We start from the raw sequence: 26041 nt of genomic DNA on the forward strand, positions 1-26041 counted from the left end.
AGAAAAATCTTATTTATTTTTTACTATTTTATTATAATAATATTTTCAATGTTTTATTATAAGGTTATCAGGTTTATATTTAATATGTATTAATCAAGTTTTCTATAATTGTATTTGTGTAGGAGTAATTTATATAAATATTTATGTTGTTTTCATTTTCATGTATGTGTTTTAATGTAGTAATATTTATTTTATTAAAGTATTTGGAATTATATTTTTTATATATATAATCAATCAATCAAACAATTTTTTATAGCTATATTCTTTATTTCATTATAGAATTTCTGTTTATTGTTTATGTATTTTATTGCTGTATTTATCATGTTTTTAAAAATATTAATTTTTTGAGACCAAGGGTGGTTGGAATTTTTGTTTATAATAATTTCATTTGAAGTAGGTTTTTTTATATACTACAGTTATTATTTTATTGTTTTCACTTATTTTAATACTTATATCTAAATATTTTATTTTCCTGTTATGTCCTATTTCATATGTAAATTTTAATGTTTCATGATAAGAATTTAATTTATTTAAAATTATTTCATGTTCATTATTTATACTTTATTCATAAATAACTAAAAGATCTTCTATGTATCTAACCCATAATAAAATTTTATGCATATGATTTATATACTACAGACTATTTTACTTTCAAATTCTTGTAGATAAATTTCTGGCATTACCGCAGATAAGGGAAAACCCGTAGGTAAAGTGTTTTCTTGTGTTAGCAGGTACCATTAAATTCAAAATAATTTTGTTTACAAATATTTCTAATTATTATTATAATATTTATAAATTTTGGTCTTCAATTGTATTTATTAATTTGTTTTTTATTAATGAAATTGTATAATCAATAGGAATACTGGGGTACATATTAGTTATATTGAAGCTTATCATTTTTGTTTTATTATTGATATTTAATTTATCTATCAACTCGTACCCTTCTTTTTTATTGTATTTGTAATTAATTTTTTATCTACTTATTTTATCAATAATTTTAGTAATTATGTAACTGGGAGCGGTTTTGAAATTGATTAACAGTCTCATGGAGATACCTTCCTTATGCAACTTAAGAAGACTTGTAAGTTTTGGGCATAAGGTTTATAAGGGTATAATCTAATATGATATTTTAATTTATTATTATTTCTACTTTGTGGAGTGGCTGAAAAAAATATATATATAAAATGATTATATATATAAGAGAAAAAAATAATAAGATATAAAATAAAGTAAGAGATATCATTGATTCTGTACTTGGGTGGATCAAGTTGAGTTATATTCAAAATATATATATATATGTGTGTGTGCATGTAATAATGCAAATAATTAATGCTGCTATTTTCACATTATGAAGGATTTCACACAAAAGGTAAACCACAGAAAAAATTATCCATTAGAACTCAATAACTTCCAAAAGCCTCCATATTAAAGCATTATACAACTTTAAGTATCTCCCCAAACATACCTCTCTTTTTTCTCACTGTCCTTTTCAGCTTCTACTCTCTGACGTTCTAATCTTTCTTGCCTTGCTTGTCGCTGTCTTTCTTCCTCTTTTTGGTGTTTTAATTTCTCTAATCTTGAAGACTGTCTTCTTGGTTGCATCTCCATGAGACGCTTTCTAAAAAACAATAAAGCAATATACCAATTTTAAGACAAACAAAAACTAAGAGTAAACTAATACACTGTGAACAAAAGTTAACACCAATACAAATATGTAAAGTGTATATAATGAAAATAAAAGCTTGTATTGGAGGAGGTCAATACTGTACTACTACAAATCTGATAATATTTACACCCATTTAATAGGACAACAAAATAATCATTGTAATTTTATTTATGCACGTTTAATTTATTACGTTTTCATCATTTGTAATTCATTATTACTTAGTATTACTAATTATTATTATTATTATTAATAATTCAACAAATAAAGAATGTAAAAACAAGAATTTTAATTTTTAAAAAATTGTTACTAGTGCTTGAATGTATATTGTACACCCATAATTACTCTACATGTAAAATTATTATTGTATAATTGTTTTTGTACAATATTTAGAATTTTCAAATTTTTTTTTGTGTTTTCACTGTTGATTGTACTATTATCATTATTAGCACTTACTTGAGATTTGCATTATATGACCAGTTCCTGTGCAAGTTCACCATTTTCTGTCTTCAGCGGAACAGTCACTTCTAATACCACTGTCTAGAAGTATGACAAATGTATCAGTTGTTTTGACAATTAGTGGTTCCATCTTCTAATACTCAAGTTTCAGGTTTTTTTATATATTCGCAATATAATTTCCAATAATCTTATAAATTTTTTCCTCAGCTAATTTTTTAATATCTGACAAAAATATTGTTATTACTACAAACATATTTTTTTATAGCTGACCATACCATCACAATTGAATTTAAATGGCAAGATGGTAAGATGGAAGTTGCAGAACCTGATGCCTATGTTTTTTTTTAATAGTTGATCAAAATGATATTTTATTTTTGAATTTTTATATGGTTTAATTATGTCATACAATTGTGAAAATAACATTGTGCTTTATTAAATGAAATATTGTTATTTTCTAACAAATTAATCACGCCACCTTGCTTACCATTTTAATTCAGAGGCATCTCTAGAAATGAGCTGAGGCATGGCACATTATCAATAACACAACCACTGACTGAGAGGGAAGACCAGGAATTAATTTTTCAGATGCCCACTTCATGAATTCTTGGTGTTGACGCTGTCATGACAGTCACCGCTTTTTGAACTTGCTTTCCAAGTTAACATCGTGTTCAGAATGAACCCAATTTCTCCTCCAGCATGGATTATGATTAATCAATCATCTCTATTAATCGACACTTTTACTCTTGCACCATTGCCATTTGACCATGATTTTATCATCAAATGGGATGTTAAAATAAACAATTCATCCAAATAAACAATCAAAGAATTTTCTTTTCTGCAATCAGTATTTTTCTTAAATATTCTATCCCATTCCACCAGATGTCTTCTTTCTCAATCAAAGGTTTCCTATTATATCAGTTTTACACCACTTAAATCACAACTCTTTTGGGACAGCTGCTAGTGTAGTTCCAGAACTTTTAAATTGATTACTCTTTTGAAGTTCTTTATGTAATTTATCTAATGTAGGCAGTTCATTGTTTTGCGTGAAACTCATTAACTATTCTTCTTACAACACCTTGATCATAATTGTCTAATCCATTGCAGGTTTTAAATCCATCAACTGATTTTAAATGTTGCTTGTACTTTTTTATTATGTAATTAGTATTAATAATTCCACAAATAAAGATTGCATAAACAAGAATCTTAATTTAGGAGTATTTTTAATTTTAAAAAATCTTAAATAATGCTTGAATATATATTGTATACCCATAATTATACTAAATTAACATTAATAATTTAGTATCTAGATCACAGGTGTGCTGAATGAGCACAACTGTGATTTAGATTTCGGAAAATTTATTTTCTGAGTTTTTGAACTTTTTTGAACCCACAAGCTGCAGCAGTACTTTCTTCATATTTTTGAATGTATATTAAATGTTTCTCATCTTCTAATCTTCCTAACATTCATAAAATCATATACATTAATTATTTCACGAGCTTGACTAAAGAGCTTTTTATTCTTAACTATGGATTTAAATTCTGCAATTGAAACAAATTCACTATGAAAAACGGGAAAAAACATACAAATTCATTAGTACACTCAAAACATTAAGTAACAAACAACACATTACAGAAGGAAACAACTATACCATCCATACCAGAACATGCCAAGAACTAAACCAGTTAACTGAAAATGAAAAGTACACATTAGTATCGAATATTAGTCAACAATATGAAAAAAAATTACTTAGCTATTCTACGAATACATATAAAATATGTATACATTATTATAATTTGAAAGGTGTAGGCCTATTATTTAATGATGACTTTTATTACTATAAACATCATCAACAATACTAATATACCCATTACAACAAGTACATATAAATTAGATATAACTGAAATGAAATATTTTGATAATCTTTATTCATATAGTGGTCATTCATTTTATGTCTCGCCTGATAAAAGAAGTGCAACAATAATCTATTAATGCAAGTATAAACTATTCGTTTTTTGTACTGTACAAAGTAATAATTTATAAGAACACTAAATATTTTTAAATTGTTTAAAATTAAACAAAATAAAAATTTTAATTGTGGAAAGAATTTCTGCTATTTATGAAAACAGTTAAACCAACTGTATTGCAGATTACTCAGTTTCTGTATGAGCCTAATGTTATGAGAAAGACTAATATAATATATAATAATATTCTGTGCCCTACAGAGTGACATGCCTTGCACAGCAAGCTTTTATTTTCATTGTACACACTGTACAACAATTAATTTTAAAAAAGGCCTAGATATGGTAAGAGTAATTCTTGTTCATATGCTTTAATTAAAAATATACACTTTTTCTTAAGATTACACTGCCTCATACCATGCTGTGAGCCAAATTAAAATCCAAAGGTTAATCTTTTTCAATTTCAGTTTGTACCAATCTATTGAAAAGTTACAATTAGCTCAAAGAAGTGATGTAGTTCAAACATTTGGTTAAACACAACAAAAGTATGTTAAACTAAATGAATATAAAATAAAAAATGTGTAACTTTATAACTGATTATATAATTTTATTTACATTAATTACAAAACTAGTACGTAGTAGAAACATCAACTAAAAGTCTACAATGCTTACAAAAAACAAAATGTTTTGCTTTCCTTACTTCTTATTTTATGATTCAAACTATACCTGAAGAAGAGAAAAATGAAGTAGTTATTCTAGTTTATAATAATAGAATGTTTTTTAAACATTATCATTTTTTTTAAATGTTACACTCAAAACATAACTACTTATTTCCAGTTACTTTTATTAGATCATACTTATTTTCATAACATTTTGCTTTCTTTTTTCCTCAATATTTTTTAATAATAAACAGTGAGGATTAAATGTAATCCTAAATACTTTGAGTTTATTCAGATCAAAATTAAAAAGAAAACACTGCAACACATTCATTTTTAGAAAAAGTTAATAAAATTTTCTATAATATACTGCCTTAACATTTTTGTAAACTTTAAAACTATATAAAAATGTGATATATGTGTTATAATAATGAGATTAAATAAAAATCAAAACTTTCATATAAATTACAAGTGCATATGAATTAAATATAACTCAAATGAAATATTTATATTTTATATTTCACTGGGCGTATTTATATTAATTTTCTAAGAATTAAATTCTCTACAAGTTTTTTTACTACATCTTCCGCATTTATTAGTCATTTAAGAAAGCTATTGTACTACAAACCTGAAAAAAAAAACTGTTTTCCAACACCGAATTTGTATTTTATTTGGGTCCCAAAAATTACATTAGGACTTCTTTTGATTAGAAGATTTGAAATCCAGGCAAAATTTTTCACTAGCCGTAACTCAAAAACAAAGCATTCCAGACCTATGTTTATATAAACTTTTTTCATTATTTTCACAGTAGAACACGTAATGAAAGTTTCTCAGTTTCTTTGTGGGACACCTGTATATAAAAATGCATGTTTTTTTTTTTTTTTATAAATGTACAACAGAAATGTTGAAGTTATAAATTTATTCAAAAAGTAATTCATTCCTTTTGCCCCACTAATTTTCTGCAACATAAGATAATTATATTTTTATACTTATTTTTTTTAATAATTGTATTAAATGATTCTGTAAAATCACTTTTAAGCAGTTTTACAATATACTTAAAAAAACCTTACTGTATTACACTACTTGAAAATTTATGGAATATTTTCCTTACTGAATTACACTGCTTGAAAATTTATAGAATATTTAACTTTTTTTTTCTCTGTAAAATCACTCATCAGTTTTAATGTGGCAAAACTTATGGACTTTCAGAGGAAACCTAATCAGAGGTATCACAATCATTTCAGGTTAGAAAAAGATAAGATGGATAAGATAGCAGAAGGGAGTATTATGTAAGTGAGTTACTACTAACAGTACAGAAGGTCACTGTCAAGGAGTGCAATTATGTCTGGTACCCAAAGATGTGACTCTGTGGTTTTATTAAATTTTATGAATTTTCTTTTCTATTCTAAATATTCCACATTATGTATACATTTCATTAAAGCATTACTAATATCATTGGGAAAATTCTACTATGAGAAAGTAATAATTTAAGATAGACTTCTAAAATTTAATTTACACCATTTATCAATTAATTGAAAATAATTACAGATAACTAAGTTTTTATCATACCTATGTAAACGCTCCTTCTCTTCAAATAGCCTAGGAATTTCAGGAAGGAAATCTTCAGCAAGGACAGTATGTAATGCACGTTCCTCTTTAGAATGAGAATCTTCCATTTTAAGGGCAAGACGTTCCCAGTCGCTCTCTGTGTAGCAGACTACCTGCCATTCTCCAATACCCATCTCAAATTCTTTATTTTCATCAATATCTGAGCACGATGCAGAACTATCTTCATCTTCTTTTTTGTTCCTTTTTTTTTTATTCCGTAGTTTTTCCCTATCATGACCCTTTTTCTTCTTTCGTTTCTGTAATATTATTTTTAAATTAAATAATTTAAGCGAGCTAGTAATGTTAAAACAATTTTTAAAAAATCATGGTAGCAAGAAAGTAATTTTGCCTTCTGTAGAATACTTACTTAAAAAATAGTACAAAAATCATGGGATATACGATTCTGCTTAGTCTGTGTTCATTGTATTAGGTAGCCCAACAAAAAAGACTAATTTTGGTTTGCGCAATTTTAATTATGAAATTACTTCGTTAATAAACTGATTTATTCACATTGCCAATGACAACAATAAACATACTCAAAAAATAATAACCTACTGCAATATGATTAATAAAGCCCTTACTATGTAGATGATGTTAGGTTAACATAACTTCTAGCTTTTTCAGATTTTTATTAATGAAACTAAATGCTGAAGATAATTATAATATAAAAAAATTAAAATATAAAAAATTAATGAATAAATTCACAAGTTAAAAAAATAACAAAAATTAATTCTTGTAATCCTATAAATTATACTACAACATATATCAATTTTGTTCCAAAATTTTAACAAAATATAAAATTGTTTTTATAAATAACATAAAAGTAAAATGAAATACTGAATAATATCAAACCTAATTCTAATATTTATAGCTAATATCATCATAAATAGAATGCAGACAGCAAAACTATAAAAGATCTTACATTGGAATAACAGAAAATTTAAGAACATTTATATGCACATTTAAATACTATAAAAAAAGATATAATTATAGTGACCATATTAGGAAAAATTAACACATTTTTAAGTACTGAACACATATCAATGCTAGAAATCAAAATTCTACTATTTAAATTCCTTCAGTTGAAAAAAATATACAAAATAAATAATAGCAATGAAAAGTGAATTTTATCATGACTGATTTATCAAAAAATAAATTAAATCAAAAAATGCATTTAAATAGGGTAGAAAAACAGTAGTTTCATTATCTACAAATATATTGTAAAAGCACCAAAGAAATTTCTGATTTTATTTCAGTGACTGAGACAGCAAACATCTCAACAATTTTGAAGTTTGATCTATATTTTTTAATAAATACATCAATTCTTCATTCTAACTGGTGCATAATAATATATCACATAAAATAACGTCAGTAGGAGATAGTTAGGTATGCTACTGCATAGTTTAAAAAGCAATTAATCCACCTCTTTAAATAGAATGAGGAAAGCTATACTGATCAGAACAGCATCAAAAAATATACAATCTATACTATTATATAAAGAGAAAGAGAGTTTTTGTTTGTTCAGAATAAACAAAAACACTACTCTATCAATCACAACCAAATTTTTACCCATGTTTCTTGACATAACATAGGTTTTTAGATACATTTCATCTCGAAAAATCTCTAAAAAAATATATATATATATAAATATATAGTAGTGAGGATTTGCCAGTTGAAGTACAAACTTTAGTTGAATTAATGAACTGTTAGTGTCTATCACTGTGTGTACTAGGACTGAACTGAATGATTCGAAGCAATCAAATGAATAATATTACAATAGAATTAAATGCTTCCCATGGGGACTGCGTGTGAGGCTAGACCAACCATCACCATCAACTGATAACTAACAGGGTGCCCCTAGGATGCTGTTTTGGGAGGTGCAATGGAGTCCTCTTGTATCTCTGCAAACAATTGTCTAATTTTCAAAATTCAAACAGGGTATTTGTTAGTAGGTTAAAGGCTAACTTTTGCATGCATCAGGTACATTCCCGATCTAACAATCATGGTGAATAACTGTGATCTGTTAAGACTAAACCACCAGGTTGGTCTAGTGATGAACTAGTTATCGCAAATCAGATGATTTTGAAGTCATGAGTTCTATGGTTCAAACTGTAGTAAAGACAGTTACGTTTATGCGAATTGAGTACTAGATCAAGAATACTGGTGTTCTTCAGTGGTTGGGTTCCTTCCAATTAACCACACATCTCAGGAATGGTCAACCTGAGACTGTACAAGACTACACTTCATTTATATTCATATATATCATTCTTATTCATCCTCTGAAACACTTCACCTTATGGTGGTTCCAGAGGCTAAACAGAAAAAGAAAGTAGATAATGGTTATTCGAAAATATGTATAAATATATAAAGTTTTTCTGTTTGTTTGTTAACACATCACACGATAACCAACCAACAGATTACTTTCAAATTTGCAAGATGTACTCATGTTATCCCAGGGAAAGTTTTAAGTTGTTGACCAAATCCATAGCTCCCGTGAAGGTTTAGATGTTAAAAATACCCATTTCTTCCCCCGAAAGATGATGAAGTTGTAAATTAAAGACATTCATTAAAGAAAATAAAGATTGGTCATCTTACTTCATTATTATATGTCAGCCATGGCAAGGAAATAAGTTATGAATTTTTCATCGTCAAAGGTGTGTGTACTTTAGTTACCATAGTTACTATTATTCTACGTTTTGTAATTTAGAGCTCCTGAGTTGTCTCCAGGATTCGCCTGGGCTGACCTGAGCCCTGGGGACAGGCCAGCTAGTTAATTATAAAATAAAAAATAGACGTGATAATCATGTTATAAAATATATGTAAAAACCATGTTATACAGCATATAAAAAATAACTGTACAATAATTCACATATCAGAAGGCATTATTCAAAATTATTTGAGCACATACTGAATGGAAATATAGAAAATTCAGAAATTAAATTTTTATTTAAAAATTGACAGTAAGATTGTTTCAACCAAAAGAAAATGATTAATATCATTTTATATAAATTTAAGGGAGTTTTAATAAATGGTTCAGTAATTTATTAAAAATGATAAAGAAAGGAAAACAGGGCATTTCTCATAAGATAAAGTATTATGATGAGTTACAAAAAAAAACAGTTCAAATGTTTGGTTTGACAGAGGTAAATCCTCTGTCAGAGGTTATTTTTTTAAGAATAAGTGATTATACCATAAGGGAATACACCGACACCCACAATGTGACAGTTGCGGTCACCACGACTGTACATTCAAAAATTTAAACATTTGGTCGTCAATTTTCTAAATATCAATTAATATGATTATCTTATTATGGAAGTCAAACAATATGACAGCACCTTGGAAACGCTTTCTACCTTTTTGAGGGAGAACCAAGAGATTCAGATGGGAATATACTTGGCTGTTCAAAAAAATGTTTACAAACTTTAAAAGCATGTCATACAAACGATATGCTTCAATTCACATTGACTACAGATTCAATGTACAGTAGTGTTGTTCAGAAACAGATGGCATTAGTGTTAATCAATGTGATGCAATCAGTTGAGAAACTTGCATCATTGCAGCAGTGGCACAGATATGGGTGTCATTCAAGTATCCATTTCTTATAATTAACAAAATGGTGCCCCACCGTACATTCATTCAGATGTGCGGGCCTACATGGATAACGCTATACCAGGATGACGAGTAGGACAAAGGGGCCTGATTCAGTAACTCCTCATTCACCTGATTTAACCCCCTCTAGATTTTTACTTGTGGGAGGCCCTCAAAGACATAGTGCACAGTAAGAAGCCACAATCACTAGTGGAATTATGCCATGAAACTAAAATGGCTTGTGAAGGAACCCTGTATAACTATGGAAGATAATGTACACAATCATGCTTAAAAGTGTTTGCAAACTGACAGTTTGAGCACTTATTTAAATAGCAAAAAAGAAACTGTGTTATAACTTTTCACATTGTATTACTGTAATAATCACAAAAATATAGCAGCTATTTTATTTTAAAGTGTGTAAATTATTTTTTGAACAGTCCGGTACATAAGCATAATAATATTTAATAACCATTAATAAAAATTAAGAAAAGAAAGGGACGAAGAGAACACATCCATGAAGTGCATGCACTTAACATTCTATATTTTACATGATTATTCTTATCAAAAAATGAAATTCCAATTACCTATTAACAGGAGGTAGACATGACTTTAACCAGGTTGTAAGCACCTCTCTCATAAAATGGCTGTAAACTGTTTTCATCATTAAAAAATATGAAACTATATCGAAAGCTTTACTGAGATTAAAAAACCCTGAAAATGGAATCTTTTTTTATTTATTTCATTTAAAATATTTTCAAAAATCTTGGAAATGTTTGTGTCAGTAAACATGTTTTTCCTAGAACCATGCTGAAAATGTATCAATAGGAAATGCTTTTCAAGAAATAGTCTATTTTTCACAGGAAATCTTAAGATGGCTTGTTGAAAGATTCATTGCAGAAATAAAACACAACCGGTTTTTTTTAATGTTTAAACTGATTCTTCTTTAATAAAGAAAAGCTACAAAAGAAGACTTTCTGAAAAATGTTTAGAAAATTGTTAATATTTTATCTAAATAAAATCTTTTAAGTTGTCTATTTTTATTTTCCGAATTAGTTTCTGTCAATAAGGTTGTTAGTTTCCAACTGAAGTTTCACTTCCTTTAAGAAAAGATCATGGTCTTGTTGCATGTTTTCATTTATTAATGACCTTGAGAGTTAATTTGTTGCAAGCCACTTGAGATTTATGATGTAAAAAAACCATATCTTCACAAAATGATAGAAAATTAGCTTTACATAAATTTGTAAAAATATTATCAATGCAGGTGGCAGAGTTATTTGAGATTCTAATTGACTGAGAGAGAAATAATTAGTTCTACTAACTCAAACAGAATAAATAGTTCATTTGCTGCAGCAGTAAACTGTCTAGAACATTAACATTAAAATCTCCATACCCTGATATTAAATTTTAAAATTGCTTATGTAGACAGGTTTCACCAGATTTTGAATGTTGTGCAATGAACTGCACAACATTCAAAATTAACTTCTGTGAATATACAGTAACTTTCAACTTTATTAAAAAAAAAAGGTAGTTTTTAACAAAAACCAAAACTCCCATTTTTATGTACAATTTCATAATAAACTTCAGCAAGCTTAAAATTACCAGGCTCAAATATATGTGACTTAGCCAATGTTTTGAAAAAGGTGCAAAATCTAACATTCAGAAAGAAACATTTTAATTTTTTCAGTTTTATTTCTTAGGTAATGAATATTTTTATGGGAAATCTTAATGTTAGCAGCATAGTTACATTTTTTGGGGAAGAAGGAATTAGAGCTTGATATTTCAAGACTATTAAGATCAACTTGACTTTTGACATTATGTGTATTAATATTATTAGAATTTAATGTATTTTTAGGGTCAGAGTTGTTGATGTTAATCCTCCATTACATTAGAGTTAGCAAGAATACTGACATAATTTTTTTTTTTTTAAATTCATAAAAATTTAGGGGTAAATATATCACCATTAATTATGGTGATTATTATTTATGTAATTATTATTTATGGTAAAACTACTAACATATACCTACATATAATAAAATAATGCAAACTGTGAATGCCGTCCCTGCCTCTTGAAAAAAATTACCAAAAGTGAAATTTCACTGTTTAACATGTTCAACTTTATTCATTTTCTCATAGAAAGAAGAGAGATAAGTAAATAAACCACTAGACCAATCTTTTACCTTGAGAAAATATGAATAAATGGGTTTTTATTTCATCCTTCCCGGGGCTATGGTTTTTTTCTGTAAACCCTTACAATCACAAAAATAGGTGTTCGCACCGTAACAAAAATAGTTTTAAGGTCCTGAAATATGTAGGAAACAAGTGAGAAATTTCCATTTTTTTTTTTGAATTGGTCAAGCAACCAGCTTATGTTTTTTGGGACACTTGAAATGGACTAACCTACCTGTTTGTAAAAAAATATTGTTTATATACTCATATATTTTTTAAAACTTCTATACAAGATTTTCAAAAAATTATTACTTAGCATAATTTAAAAATAAACATAACATGTAACTTACCGCTCTTGGATAATCTTCACGATATAATCGTGTACCATAAAAATACCAATACGCAGATCGGTTTTCATCGTATCCTAATGGGTGTACCCGTAAACTGTCAGAATCCAAATTCTATAACAAAGTGAAAAATATTAAAAATTTAAGAAATTTCTAAATTGAACAAAAAATTATTTTAAATATGACAAAACAGAAAAAAAAACTTTTTTATTATTCATTTACCAAAATTCAAGACAATTTTAAATATATATCGACCTGTCCAAAAGTTACAAAACTAAGAAATACAAAATTTTAAAATGACAAATAATTAGTTATTGATAAAATAATTTCTCTCATTACAATGTTCACTGCAGGTTTCCAACTTCTGTGGGAGAAATCTTTAGAAATCAAGTGCTTGGTTGACAACAACAACATCAAACTGGATGCCTTTCTGATGCAATTTCATTTTGGGGACAAGAATCAGGTAGGGGAAGCAAATCCAAAGAGTAAAGAGAATGGTGCAATGTCACAACCCATTTTTGAGACGAGATTGATAAATCATTGCAGCCAGTTAAATTAGAGTGTTTGTACAAGAGGGAAAAGTCATAAGTGTAAAACAGGTTATGATAAATAGATCAAATATGAAAAAATTAGGCAGTCCAAAATATTTTACAATTTCCACATTAACTGCAAAAACCTCTTGCACAAACTCTGCATACAAATTTGTCTTGCAAAAAAAAAAAATCTTAATTCTCAAATTCTATAGATGCAGTTTCATTGGTGGTGGATAATGTTCAGCAATCTATTGAAATTTTGGCACTTGGTTTCTTTGTCATTCACAAAATTCAACTCTCATCTTGAATAATACCTAGTTCATAAAGTTTTTGTTTCTTCTGATCATGTCCATCAAATCTTGACACAATTTATTTTTTTCACTCATTCCAGGAAATGTGAAATTAATCTTGGAGAAGTATAATTACTATAAATTAAATCTTTGGACAAAATATGTAGCACAATTGTGTACAGCATAGTGTTTCTGTTATTATTCAAGATGTTTCCAGTTAATCCTCTTTGATCGGTCTGGCAATAGTATGGTTGATTTCACACCACATGCTTTATCTTTCACACATCCCAAAAATAAAGTTCATATGCTGAGGTTAAGTGATCTTGGTAGCACTTGTATGGAACTCTATTGTAGATCATTTCAAGGTTAAAAACTTCATTAATGCAGTCACACACTACAATAACAGAATATGACAAAATATCATCATTCTAGAAGCACAAATTTTCAAAATTACTGAAATTAATTTTTAGTCATGGACATACAATCATGGTTACAATGAATTCTTGAATAATTTACCAAAATTCTCAGATTCTCTCCTTTCAATACACTTTTAAAAAAAGCCAACGTTCAACATCCCTTGCAGAATTAAGGTGGATTCCACTCCAAACTGTTTCGTTAAAACACTTCCTTAACGCATTCTATGCTATAACAATAATTAACATCTGCAACTGCTCTTACAGTGTCTGCCTGCGCTCATTTATTAACATCCACTAATTTAGAACACACATGTTTTTATTGATCAGTATTTTTAAAACAATATATCCTACACCTAATTGCTTTGGAAAACAATATAATTTATTAATAGATATTTATATAATTATCTTTGAAGGGTCTATTTAGTATGTAGTGCATTTTGTTTTTAACAAAAACAGAGACCTCTCTACCCTTCACTTCAAAACCTTGAAACTCACCCTTTACGCATCCTGCAAACAATTTTGTTTAGAAAAAAAAAATAGTAAATAATCTCCAATTCCATCTACAGTTTTTATTCATACTAGCACAGTAAAAGTGTCAGTAGTTTATAAACAAATTTTTTAATTAAAAATACATTAAAGCACAACACTTTGTTTTTCTCATTTTTTCAGTTACATAATTTTATTTACTTGATTATTTTTAATTTTCCAATAATGCTATACCACTAATGCTATTTCCACTAATCCTATAATATACTGTAGTAAATAAATGTTAAGAACATATTTTACTTTTGTGTTTGTTTTAAAAACTTAATTTTATAATGGATTTTACTTAAGAGTTTCATCAATAACGCTGCATTACATTTGAAAATTTAAGGTAAGATTTTCTGTAATTATAGTACTTTACAATTAGTAATACACAAAATATGTTTTCCAAAATTAGTCCAATGCCAGTGTAGGAATTACACTAAAAAAAAAGTGTATATATCCAAAAATTTGAATATAATTTATTCAGTATTCTTTGCTTATAGTTTATACCCTAATTAAAAAAAAATTGTATTTTAGTTAAGATGTAGCTGAAAATAACCTTAACAAGCACATGTGTGAAACCTTTTTAAAAAGAAATCTTATTTTTCACATTTATACCACCTCAGGGCACAAAATATCCTTGTTTAATAAGAACTGAAACCAATACTAACTATGCTTTGTACAGTCTTCAAGAAGAGTTTCTAGTACATATTACTAATTAACTTTGGTAGATGATGGAAATTTTTTTTTTATAGTTCAAATATAAAAATACAGACTATAAGAATAAGATAATCATGGATTTTCCAGTAGATCACTTAAAGAAATATTTTAAATCCCTCAAGTCAAACTAATAAAAAAAAATTAAGTGTGGATTAATTAAAAATAAAATATAAATGATTTCTTTCTGTTATAATAATAATAATATTGAATATTAAGTAAACTACAATAAAAACACCTAAAGAATTTTAAAAATAGTAAAAGATACTGAAGTTTAGTTTGTATTTACTGTTCAACATCGGCACTACTTTCTATACTTTCACCATTGCATGTCATTTGTATTACAGAAGTTCCTCCTTCCATTCACTTTAAATGCAAACTTGTCTAATTGTAAATAATGAATCCTTAATTATAGATTTGCAGGCTTCAACACTGGTAAAACAAAATTGTTGCCGATAGCTTTTCAAATTTTGGTTATGTTTAAGAAGTCACATATAACAAATTTGAATTAAATGACTGTAAACAGTTTTTTAATCATCCTTAATGTTTTACGAACAATACCTAATACTTTAAATTGGTACACCATTCCACCATGTGAGAAGAGTAATTTTACTTAACTGTTAGTGTTAACTATTAAGTGTCCAGGAAATGAAAACGAACAAGTATTGTTTTTTCTAAACTGGATCAATCCACTTGAAGGGTCCCAAAAAACATAAGCTGGTTTCCTGACCAATTCAAAAAAATTTTAACTTACCCATTTGTTTCCAACATGTTTCAGGACCTTAAAACTATTTTTTTTTATTTTTATTTTTTATTTAAGCAGTTTACCTAAGGTGGTCATTTTTGTTACAGTGCGACACCTATTTTTGCTGACTAAAGGTTTACAGAAAAAATCATAACTAAAAAACTATTGGTCCTGGAAGGATGAAACAAAAGCAATTTAATATATTTTCTCAAGATAAAAGATTGGTCCAGTGGTTTATTTACTTATTTCTCTTCTTTCTATGAGAAAATTACCAATAAAGTTGAACATGTTAAACATTGAAATTTCATTTTTTGGTAATTTTTTTCAAGAGGCAGACGGCATACACAGTTTGAATTATTTTTTTACATGTAGGTATATGTAAGTAGTTTTAATGTAAATAATAATAATAGTGATATACTTACTCCTAAATTTTTATGAATTTTTGAAAACTAGTTTATTAAAAAAAATGCAAATTTTGGCTTCAAATAACTCTGATGGGGCTGGTGATAAAAATCTCAAATTCGCACAACTTAGTGTTTTTGTGGATATTTATGGCAAATAAAAAGGTTTCTTGTGTATTGTACTAATAAACAAGTTATAACCTCTCAAAAATCATGAAAAACATGTTAAAAGCAATACCATTTTGACTCGCTAAATAAATGCTCCAAGGGGGGTTTCTTGTCTTGTTTGCATTTTACATTTTTTATATTTAGCCTCTCTGTTATTGAAGTTGGAAGTTTTCAATATTTTTAAAATAGGTTTTTCAAATTATTAATGATAGGTCGTAATTTAATGATAACTTACCAGTAACCTAATACAATTTTGATTCACAAATGCTTGTAAAACTTACCCAAACTGAGATTTCAAAGAGTAGCCTATATCTTTTTTCAATAATTCATTTTTATTTTTATATTGGTTTATTTTTGTAGACGCTATCAAAGAAAAATTAAATTTTAGCAAAATTTTAAATATTCTTCAATGAAATAGCCTCCATTCTGTACCAATGAAAGTTTATTATCTAGTATGGTTAACCAACAGCTGTGATATCTCTTCTGATAATTCTGTTGAAATTGTGAGAACAACCCATCACTGTGGTTCAAGTGGTGTCAACATTCTCAGGACTTTGCAGATCGGTACCCACACTTTGTTTTGTTGAGACTTTTGAAATGATGCATGTGATCCAGCTGGGTGAGAAAAATGAACCTGCACATCATCATTTCGAGGCTACTATCTACCATTTTTGAAAATGTTAACACAAACAGACTTTCCAGGAACTTTAGTTAAATTTGGAAAAATGTGTTTTTAAGAGCATGCTCTAATGTTATTTGTCTTTTGTTTTTCTTAACTGTTTTCTTTTATGAGTTCTCAAAAAGTCACAACAGAACTGTCCATACAAATGACTGAATTTTGATCAAAATCTTTTTTCATGATATTTTCAAACTAGTGACATCTGAATTAATATGTAAAAAATAAGTTGTTGGTTTTCATCAATAAATTCACAAATTTTAATGAGTTCTTTTGACACTGTACCATACACTGTTTTATGACACTTCATTCTTATAAATTCCTATGGAGCAATGGTTTTCCTTTTTTTTGTGTGAAATTACTTGAAAATAATGAAAAAATTTAACTGATTTTAAAATTTGCAAATATAATATTATTAAGTAAAAAACATATTTATTTAATAAATACTTCCAAACACAAGATGAAATTTGAGACACTTGGTAAAGATGTGAACATGTCACTGACCTGCACCCACCGGGTTCGTCTAGTGGTGAATGCATCTTCCCAAATCAGCTGATTTGGAAATCGAGAGTTCTAGCATTCAAGTCCTTTAGTAAAGCCAATTATTTTAACACGAATTTGAATACTAGATCGTGGATATCTGAGTTCTTTGGTGGTTGGGTTTCAATTAACCACACATCTCAGGAATGGTTGAACTGAGATTGTAAAAGACTACACTTCATTTTCACTATACATGTCATCTTCATTCATCCTCTGAAGTATTATCTGAAAGGTAATTATTACCAGAGGCTAAACAGGAAAAAGAGGTCACTGACCTGCAAGATGTGAACAGGTACAGACCTGTTCACATCTTGCAGGCCAGTTTAGCTTTGCAGTTACAGAACTGCAAAGCTAAATGATGCAACAAGCATAAATGAGCATGCTGCAACAAGAATTTTCCTAAGAACAGGAAGTGACTTCAAGCGACTGTTATAACATGAACACTGCAGTTGAATGGTTCAAACAAATCTATTTCTACTATAGTAATAAGTATAAAAATATTAAAGTGCCACAAAAAAAAACCTCCTTGGAGTACTTATTTAGCGAGTCAAAATGGTATTGCTTTTTGAAAGGTTTTCATGACTTTTTTGAAGTTATCATTTTTTAATTAGTATAATATACAAAAAACTTTTTTATCTGCCACATCCACAAAAACACTGTAAGTTGTATAAATTTGAGATTTTTATCACCCGGCCCATCACAGTTATTTGAAGTCAAAATTTTAATTTTTTTTAATAAACTAGTTTTCAGAAGTTTAGGGGTAAGTATATCACCATTATTATTATTTACGGAAAACCTACTTACCTACATATAAAAAATAATCTGAACTGTGTATGCCTCCCTGCCTCTCAAAAAAAATTACTAAAAGTGAAATTTCATTGTTTAACATGTTCAACTTTATTGGTAATTTTCTCATAGAAAGAAGAGAGGTTAAGTAAATAAACCACTGGACCAATATTTTGCCTCGAGAAAATATGAATAAATTGCTTTTTATTTCATCCTTCCAGGAGCTAAGGTTTTTTTCTGTAAACCCTTATAATCACAAAAATAGGCGTGCGCACCGTAATAAAAATAGCCACCAGAGGTAAACTGCTTAAATAAAAAAATTGTAAAAAAAATTATTTTTAAGTCTTGAGACATACAGGAAACAAGTGGGTAAGTTAATTTTTTTTTGAATTGGTCTAGTAACCACCCTTGGGTCACTTCAAATGGATTGACCCAAACCACTATTTCTTTTCTGCACAACTAACTAGTTTAATATTAAAATCCGCCAATACAGTGGGCATTACAGTTATTTATTGAAGCTATGCTTACAAGTCCAATTTTAAGACTGGTTTTTTCTTACATATACGTCAATATGGAATATATTCTCTCTAACAACAAAAGTTCAAAATGGGAAAAATCAGTCTGCTGAAACCATTTTTACACTCAATTTAGTTTTTTACATAATCAACATGAAGTTTCAATAAACATTATAAGGTAACAAATAATATATTTATAGCAATCGCCCAAAAATTACATTAATTTTGAATAATGCCTTATTTATAGAAAGTACAACTTCAATACTTTGTCATACACGCAACTGCTGATTATAGAGATGAATCAGATCCTGTCCTACATTCTTGGACTAATTTCAAATTTTTGTGTTGTATCAATTTCCAATAAAATAAGATATTAACTTCCAAAGATTTTACATGTTTGATAGTAGTTGTGTAAGAATATTTTGATATTACAGTACAGTGTTTCAAGTTACGGTTATTTTCCAACCATAACTTGAAGCAAGTAAACATTATCACATCTAAACATTTACAGAGTATTTATTCTTAGGTTTATTTCATGATATTAGATAAAATGATCACATAATTGATAATTATTAATTAGGAAATAAAATGGAATAAGAAAATGTAAAAATAATTAAAATAGAACCAGAGTATATTCTGTTTACCTTAAGAACATCCAGAACATCATCTGCATCTAATCTGAAATCACAGAGAGCATGAAGAATTTCAACTTTTGTACGAAGGGGAAGGAACTGGAAGTCGATATCAGAATCAAAAGGATTTTCCATGCCATATTCCTGAAAATAAGTATACACACACAAAATAAATACTTCTCCTACATGCACGAATAAAATTGTATGCAAATGGATGCAGGCACATAATAAGTAAAATCTTCACACCATGTGAAAATTAACTATTTCATATTGTTCTCTATTTATCTTAATATAAAATTCAGAATGTCCATGTGATTCTACTGTCAATCTAAAACTCAGGAACTGCCACACTGATTTGCACAATATTTTTCCTACTACGTTTTCTGAACTTTGAGGGAAGTTTTGAACAAAACTTTATCAAAGCAACTACCTTACTGAGTGAGTGATAAGACCTAACAGACTGCACATACAGAATTTTCATGTAAATTTTGAATCGCAACTAACCACATTTTGTAAAAGATAGCTACTTTTATTCTCTACATGAAATTTAAATGACAGACTGAACTATATTTTAATATCTAATTTCAAAATAAATAAAATTCTATTAAAATAATGACATTTAATAAAAAATTTACTGTTTCACAAGTTCATGGGAAGGAAAAGATAATTTATCATAACCGATACAACAAAATATAAAACTATTATTTACTATAATGTTAAACCTTTCAACCCTTATTAGAATATATATCAGTATTTTTTTAACAAGCTATTAAAATGTCATTTCTAACACTTGAGGAAAAATTTAAGCATAAGCAGGTCAAATCCCAGTAAGGCATAAAATTTTCACGTAATAGTATAAAAAATTTCAAATCTTATTCCCAAGCACTGTGTAAGCAGTGCTTGCACAGTGCACTGCACTGCTTAAGTGTAAGCAGTAAATTAGTCTTAACACATCTTCATTAATTTCTTAAACAGTAAAAATTCTATCATTCTACTATAAGTCTATTCAGAATTTCACCTATGGTGGAATCATATGTAAACTAGCCAAAGATCAATTTATCAATGAAAAATTATCGTTTATTAATAAAAAATTATGCTTAGTAATAAATCTACCAAATTGCAATTGATTACCTGATAATTTTACTCTTGCATCATACCAAATAAGAAATATATAAAACCCAATATACAATATAAATTCATGCATTCAAGATACAATTAATAAAATATTTTTAGAGAAAAATAAAACTTCAAATAATTCTCCTCAAAGTTCAATCAGATAAGTTAATAAAATTGTTTATATTAATGAGAAAACAACTAAAGCCAATGCATTTTACTTACCCTACATTTCTGACGGAATAGGCGTCGTAAAAACATCTGATAATTAAATGTAGAAATTCCATTATTACCTAAGCAACCACATAATAGTCTAACTATCAACTCTTGCAATAATGAGCTCCCTGAATCTTCAGTTCCATCTGTTAATAGAGCTTCTTCAAGCTCCTGTAAAAAAGAATAATAATAAGTTATTAAAAATATTATTCAGTTATTTAAGGCCGTAATTCAAAAGTTCACTCTAGTTATCATTGTAACAACCATGTAAACTTTCATATATCTTCATCTTGAAATTAACCATTTTTATATTTTGTTCAAATCTTCAACTCCAAATTTAGAATAACACAAGAAAATTTCTAAATAAATAATTAAAATAAGATCAATCAATTGAAATGAGGAACTGATAATTCTTACTACTATAATTACGTGTTATCAGTCAGTAATTGTTCAGCACAAACTATAGAAGAAAAATCAAAACAAAAATGTGATATAAGATAATTTAGTCATTAACATAATAGCATAATCAAATACCCTATCACAAAAGTAATCATAATAGACTATTACAAATACCCTCTCAAAATGAAAAAATCCAAGAATAGGAAAGCATTTTAATTAATTTCTTATTCAAGTTGTGTAAATTTGGTACTTACGTATTAACGCCACAGCAGCTACAGCTGCTGTTTAGGTTATGTTGACTTCGTGTACTGACAGATCATACGTATATCAAAATAACCTAACTAAATATAGCCTACGCTCGCTAACCTCTTACGTATTAACGTCACCGCAGCTACAGCTTTATTTAAAAACAAAGTAGTCAATCGGATTTCAGTGGATTAACATTAAGCACAGATTTCGGTGCTATAACATTAAGGTTATATTATTAATAAGTTGTATATATTATGCATATTTAATGTTAATTATAAGAGGTTAGCGAGCGTAAGTTATATTTAGTTAGGTTATTTTGATATACGTACGATTTGTCAGTACACAAAGTCAACATAACCTAAACAGCAGCTGTAGCTGCGGTGGCGTTAATACGTAAGTACCAGAAATTTTTTTAACATTAGGAGTAATAGTAATTATTTTGTACTGGCAGGCCCCTCTTATTTAAGATTTTTAAATTTACTAGCTTTGATTATTTTAAATACAAATACCGACAAACCTCCCTAAATCGAACCTTCTAATCTGAATAACTACCAAATCGAATAATTACTTTGTCCCTTTGAAAAATTCTGTTTAAATCGAATTAAATCACCTCCTTTATTCAAAAATTTTGAGAACTTGATATACATATTATTTCTTTGACGAAAACATTTTCAATAAAGAATTTACATTCTGGGCATCATTTCTAAACAAGCATAGATAGCAGTAAATCAGTTTTATAGTGTTTGGAGGTCATTAATGTGGACTGTGAATTTTAAACGGTACTGGAGGGCCTAATGTTAATAAACTTTTGACTTGTTTATTTGCCACTGGTCGCCACAGTAGTCAATATACGTGCACGGTGTCCCTGTATGATGAGTAATATCTGATCTTATTCCTTACAGCAGCTATGAATAACATAATGAGTCAGATTTTACTATACAGAATATGCTTTTATTTTATATAATTAACATTAAAATTGGTTATACTAATTGTGTTTTAAAATTTACATTTACACAGTGCACCAGTTCTTCTCATGGAATTCAAATTGTATTTCATTTTAAAATTTACGATTCAATTTTGTACATTTTTGTGTTTTCTTGCACCTTTTTGTTTAAACTTTGATACATAGGTCTACTGTAAAATTTTAACAGCTGCATTTTATAATGAGCATGCAGTGGAAACACAAAGCATTATCTATCAGAAATAAAATAAAGATTATAAAACAGATTATAAATTCGCTCATGAATTTGGAATTCTGTAAAGCACTTTATCAGCAATTTAAAAAAATGAAAATTCAATCTTTTCTCAAGAATATTCTTCAAATGTGGACCACAAAAGAATAAGAAGTAGAATTCGCCAATATTGATGAATGCATGATAAAATGGTTCAAACAATGTAGTAATAATATTGTTAATTTAGGGAATAATATTGTTAATAAAGAATTTAAAGCGAGCTACAGATAGGAAAATTCCAAAAAAGACATGGTACTGCGTTCTATAAAGTTAACGTTGAAAGTGCTAGTGTTTCTTTTTTCAAGAAATAATTAAAAGTATTGTACTGTATTTCATTTTTTCTTTTTTTAATTTTTGCATAATACTGTACAAATGTTTTACTTTTCTAATATAATTTAATATTGTAGTAGCCTACATTATACTACAGATTAACATAAGTCTTCATTAAATTGTGAAATTTTTAAGTTTCATTATTTTACCTCTCTAAATATAAAACTCCATAAATAAAAAATAAAAAATATTGGTCTCTTGAGATTTGAATTAGAGGTTTGACTGTATATATTTATCACAGAATTATAAAAAAAAATTAAAGTTAATTCTTTAAATTATTACTTAACAATAAACAATATAAATGTTAATATATCAAGGAATATAGGTTGAGATCATGTTTTATACAGATGTTCTAGTGATTACTTTATTTGCTTTAATGGAATATTCTGAATATTTAAAAAGTAAGCTATAATAGGATAGTTTTGTGGTGGCATTGCAGGCGAGCAATGCTTGCTGTTTAAGAATTAACAATCACTGTTAAAACTGAAATTTAAGTTTTTTTATTATATAGTAGGATTAAAAATCTAATTCAATTTTTTTATACGTTAATATTATTATCAGAATATAAATTCTTAATTTATTGGGTAAATAATCTAAAACATGTTCAGTAGTAATAAAAAAATCTTAAGCTAACCTATTATCATAATTGACATTTTCACTAATGTCCAAAAAATCAAAATTATCATTTTCATTGTCCCTATTTATATACTACAATCGTAATGTCACATTGTTTTCAAATACACTTCATATTTTTGCCAGGGGGTTAAATATCAGACTGAAACATAATTAAATACATCACCAACATAAAGATAATTTCTGTGCATGTAATGGAGGTCTTTTAGCAGCCATTACAGTAATATTTTCAATACATTTACACAGACATACCAACAGATATATCAATAACAGTAGCTTAAATTTAAACAAGAAATAACAATGAATATGCCATAAATACCAGAAAATATTATACTAAAAAGATAACAGAAATATCATATCACATTGACAGTTGCATTTTGAACTGAAACCTAGCAATAAAAAACTGACAGTTGCACTTCCAGGTTTAAACATAATTGATTTACAAAATATAAACAAAAAGATAAAAAGAGGTTGAAAAAAATACTAAAACAATTAAAAATCACTAAAATTGGACAGCCAATAATGACAATAAGAATCAACTAATATTTCTATTAAGCTGAATCAAATAGTCTAAAAATTACAATTAAGAATTTATAAACAAAAATCTTCCTTATCATTGAAGAAAGCCATATGGAGCACTACCATCACCATACTTCATTAGGGAAACTTCAGCTCTACTTGGTTACTAATGTTCACCAATTAAAACCCTGTAGCTGTGTGCCACCTGTTGCCTTACAGACTGCTGACCTAATTCCCATTAACATGAAACTACAGATGAAAGGATAAGGATAATAAAATCTTAACATATTTGGTTAAAATAACACAAGTTATTTGGCCCGATAATAGACAAGAAAATAAACTTGTCATTTTAACAGTTTGCATAGATTATGCAACCTGTTTATCAAAATTTAACAAAACTTTGCAGGAGGTAGTATGTAAATAATTGCAATTTATTCAGAAAAAAAGATATTGTTAAACAAATCACAAATTCATTAATTATTGAATTTAATGTTTGTTTACTACCTTCCTTCCATAACAGATCTAGCATTTATAAGCAATATAAGGAAGGTCTGAGATGCTATTAATGACACCATACAATTGAACATATAAATAAAGTGACCAATATTGTTAACATTAAAATAACCCAGTATTGCATATTTCTTGCCTAGACTATCAATTCAAATGTATTTATCTTATTCATGGCAAAATTTTTAATTAACCCTTCCTTTTTATTAATTTATTCTTTTTGGCGCATAATTTTTAGCATTCTACAATATCATATTTTGTTTATTTTTATTTATACTATAGCTGTTTCATTTGTAATAACAAATTGTATTCACAAAAATTTTACATTTATTTATTAAAATTAAAAATAATTAAATAGTAATTAATATGTTTTTAACTATAAACACTTCACATTTGACACCTGAAACTTTGTAACTAAAAAATCTATATATTATATTCACTGTAACTTCTTCAACTAAACTTACATTATACACAAGAACAATATGCATGACTGTGCTGAATACAACAAATACGATCATAATAAATGTTGATTACTAAAATAAAATGTAATCTTGTTTGACAGCATGTTAAGATACACTGAAATCACTACAGAATATGGCCATCGCAATAAGAAAATTCAGTAACATTAAAATATTGCTTAAAATTATTACCTCAATATCAAAATCTAGGAGATTAAATGCAACTCTAAACAAGGAGCAGAAGTGGGCAATACTTGGAACTTCCCACCATGATTGTATATCTAAAAAATAATAAAATACATCATTTATTACAAATAATAACGTAAATTAATACACCACACGAACAGTTAATATTTAAACTTAATGTTAGTGTAAACAAAAGGTCTAGTGAATAAATAAAAGTACAACTCCATTTTAAACATACTGAATCACAAAATAACAATTACTTAATTAAAAGGCACAGATATGTTGAACGGATAATTGTTAAGAAAAATTTATAATAAACTACCATAATATCGTTTTGATTCAGTAACATAACCTAACTATTGGACACCTCCCAATACGAGGTTGGATTAACGAAATTATATCAATTATTCAAAGTACCTTTCACCCAAATATGATTATCAACAAGCATCAATAATAACTACAGATAAAGCAATATCAATTTATGAACAACACATGAATTTACATCTCGGACATCAGTAAAATCAAATAAAAAATAAGCCTAGGGCATACGCTTAGAAAAGACTTAGGGAGGTCTGACATTACCGCCATTAACGGATTTCTAGTTTCTAAAGCGTTAAAACCTTTAAGAGACGCTAATTTGAACGTAAAACATCACTTTATTAAGCATTAAAGCCGATAAAACTTACCATCCATCAGAAAGACAGAAACTACTTCAGAGTGTATGTATCGACATATTCACTAAACACAATAAAAACCTCTGCTGTGTTTGGCTCTTTTGAATCGCCGGATGTTGAGTCAATCCGGGACCT

General features: G+C 27.8%; 1 protein-coding gene across 3 annotated transcripts in view; it reads right to left on the reverse strand.

Annotated features, from left to right (window-relative positions):
• dikar (CECR2 histone acetyl-lysine reader dikar) overlaps nucleotides 1-26041 on the reverse strand; it is a 91713-nt gene extending 65672 nt beyond the window's left edge. For all 3 annotated transcript variants that reach the window (XM_075373408.1, XM_075373409.1, XM_075373407.1), the window contains exons 1-7: nucleotides 25919-26041; nucleotides 25239-25327; nucleotides 20729-20890; nucleotides 19403-19534; nucleotides 12450-12560; nucleotides 6307-6602; nucleotides 1466-1618 (exon numbers count right to left, since the gene is read on the reverse strand). In XM_075373408.1, the coding sequence (XP_075229523.1) occupies nucleotides 1466-1618; nucleotides 6307-6602; nucleotides 12450-12560; nucleotides 19403-19534; nucleotides 20729-20890; nucleotides 25239-25327; nucleotides 25919-25925 (950 nt within the window). In that variant the 5' untranslated portion in view covers nucleotides 25926-26041. The remainder of the gene's footprint in view (nucleotides 1-1465; nucleotides 1619-6306; nucleotides 6603-12449; nucleotides 12561-19402; nucleotides 19535-20728; nucleotides 20891-25238; nucleotides 25328-25918) is intronic.

Source organism: Lycorma delicatula, chromosome 8 (genome assembly GCF_047948215.1).
Source record: "Lycorma delicatula isolate Av1 chromosome 8, ASM4794821v1, whole genome shotgun sequence".
NCBI classification, from domain to species: Eukaryota; Metazoa; Arthropoda; class Insecta; order Hemiptera; family Fulgoridae; genus Lycorma; species Lycorma delicatula.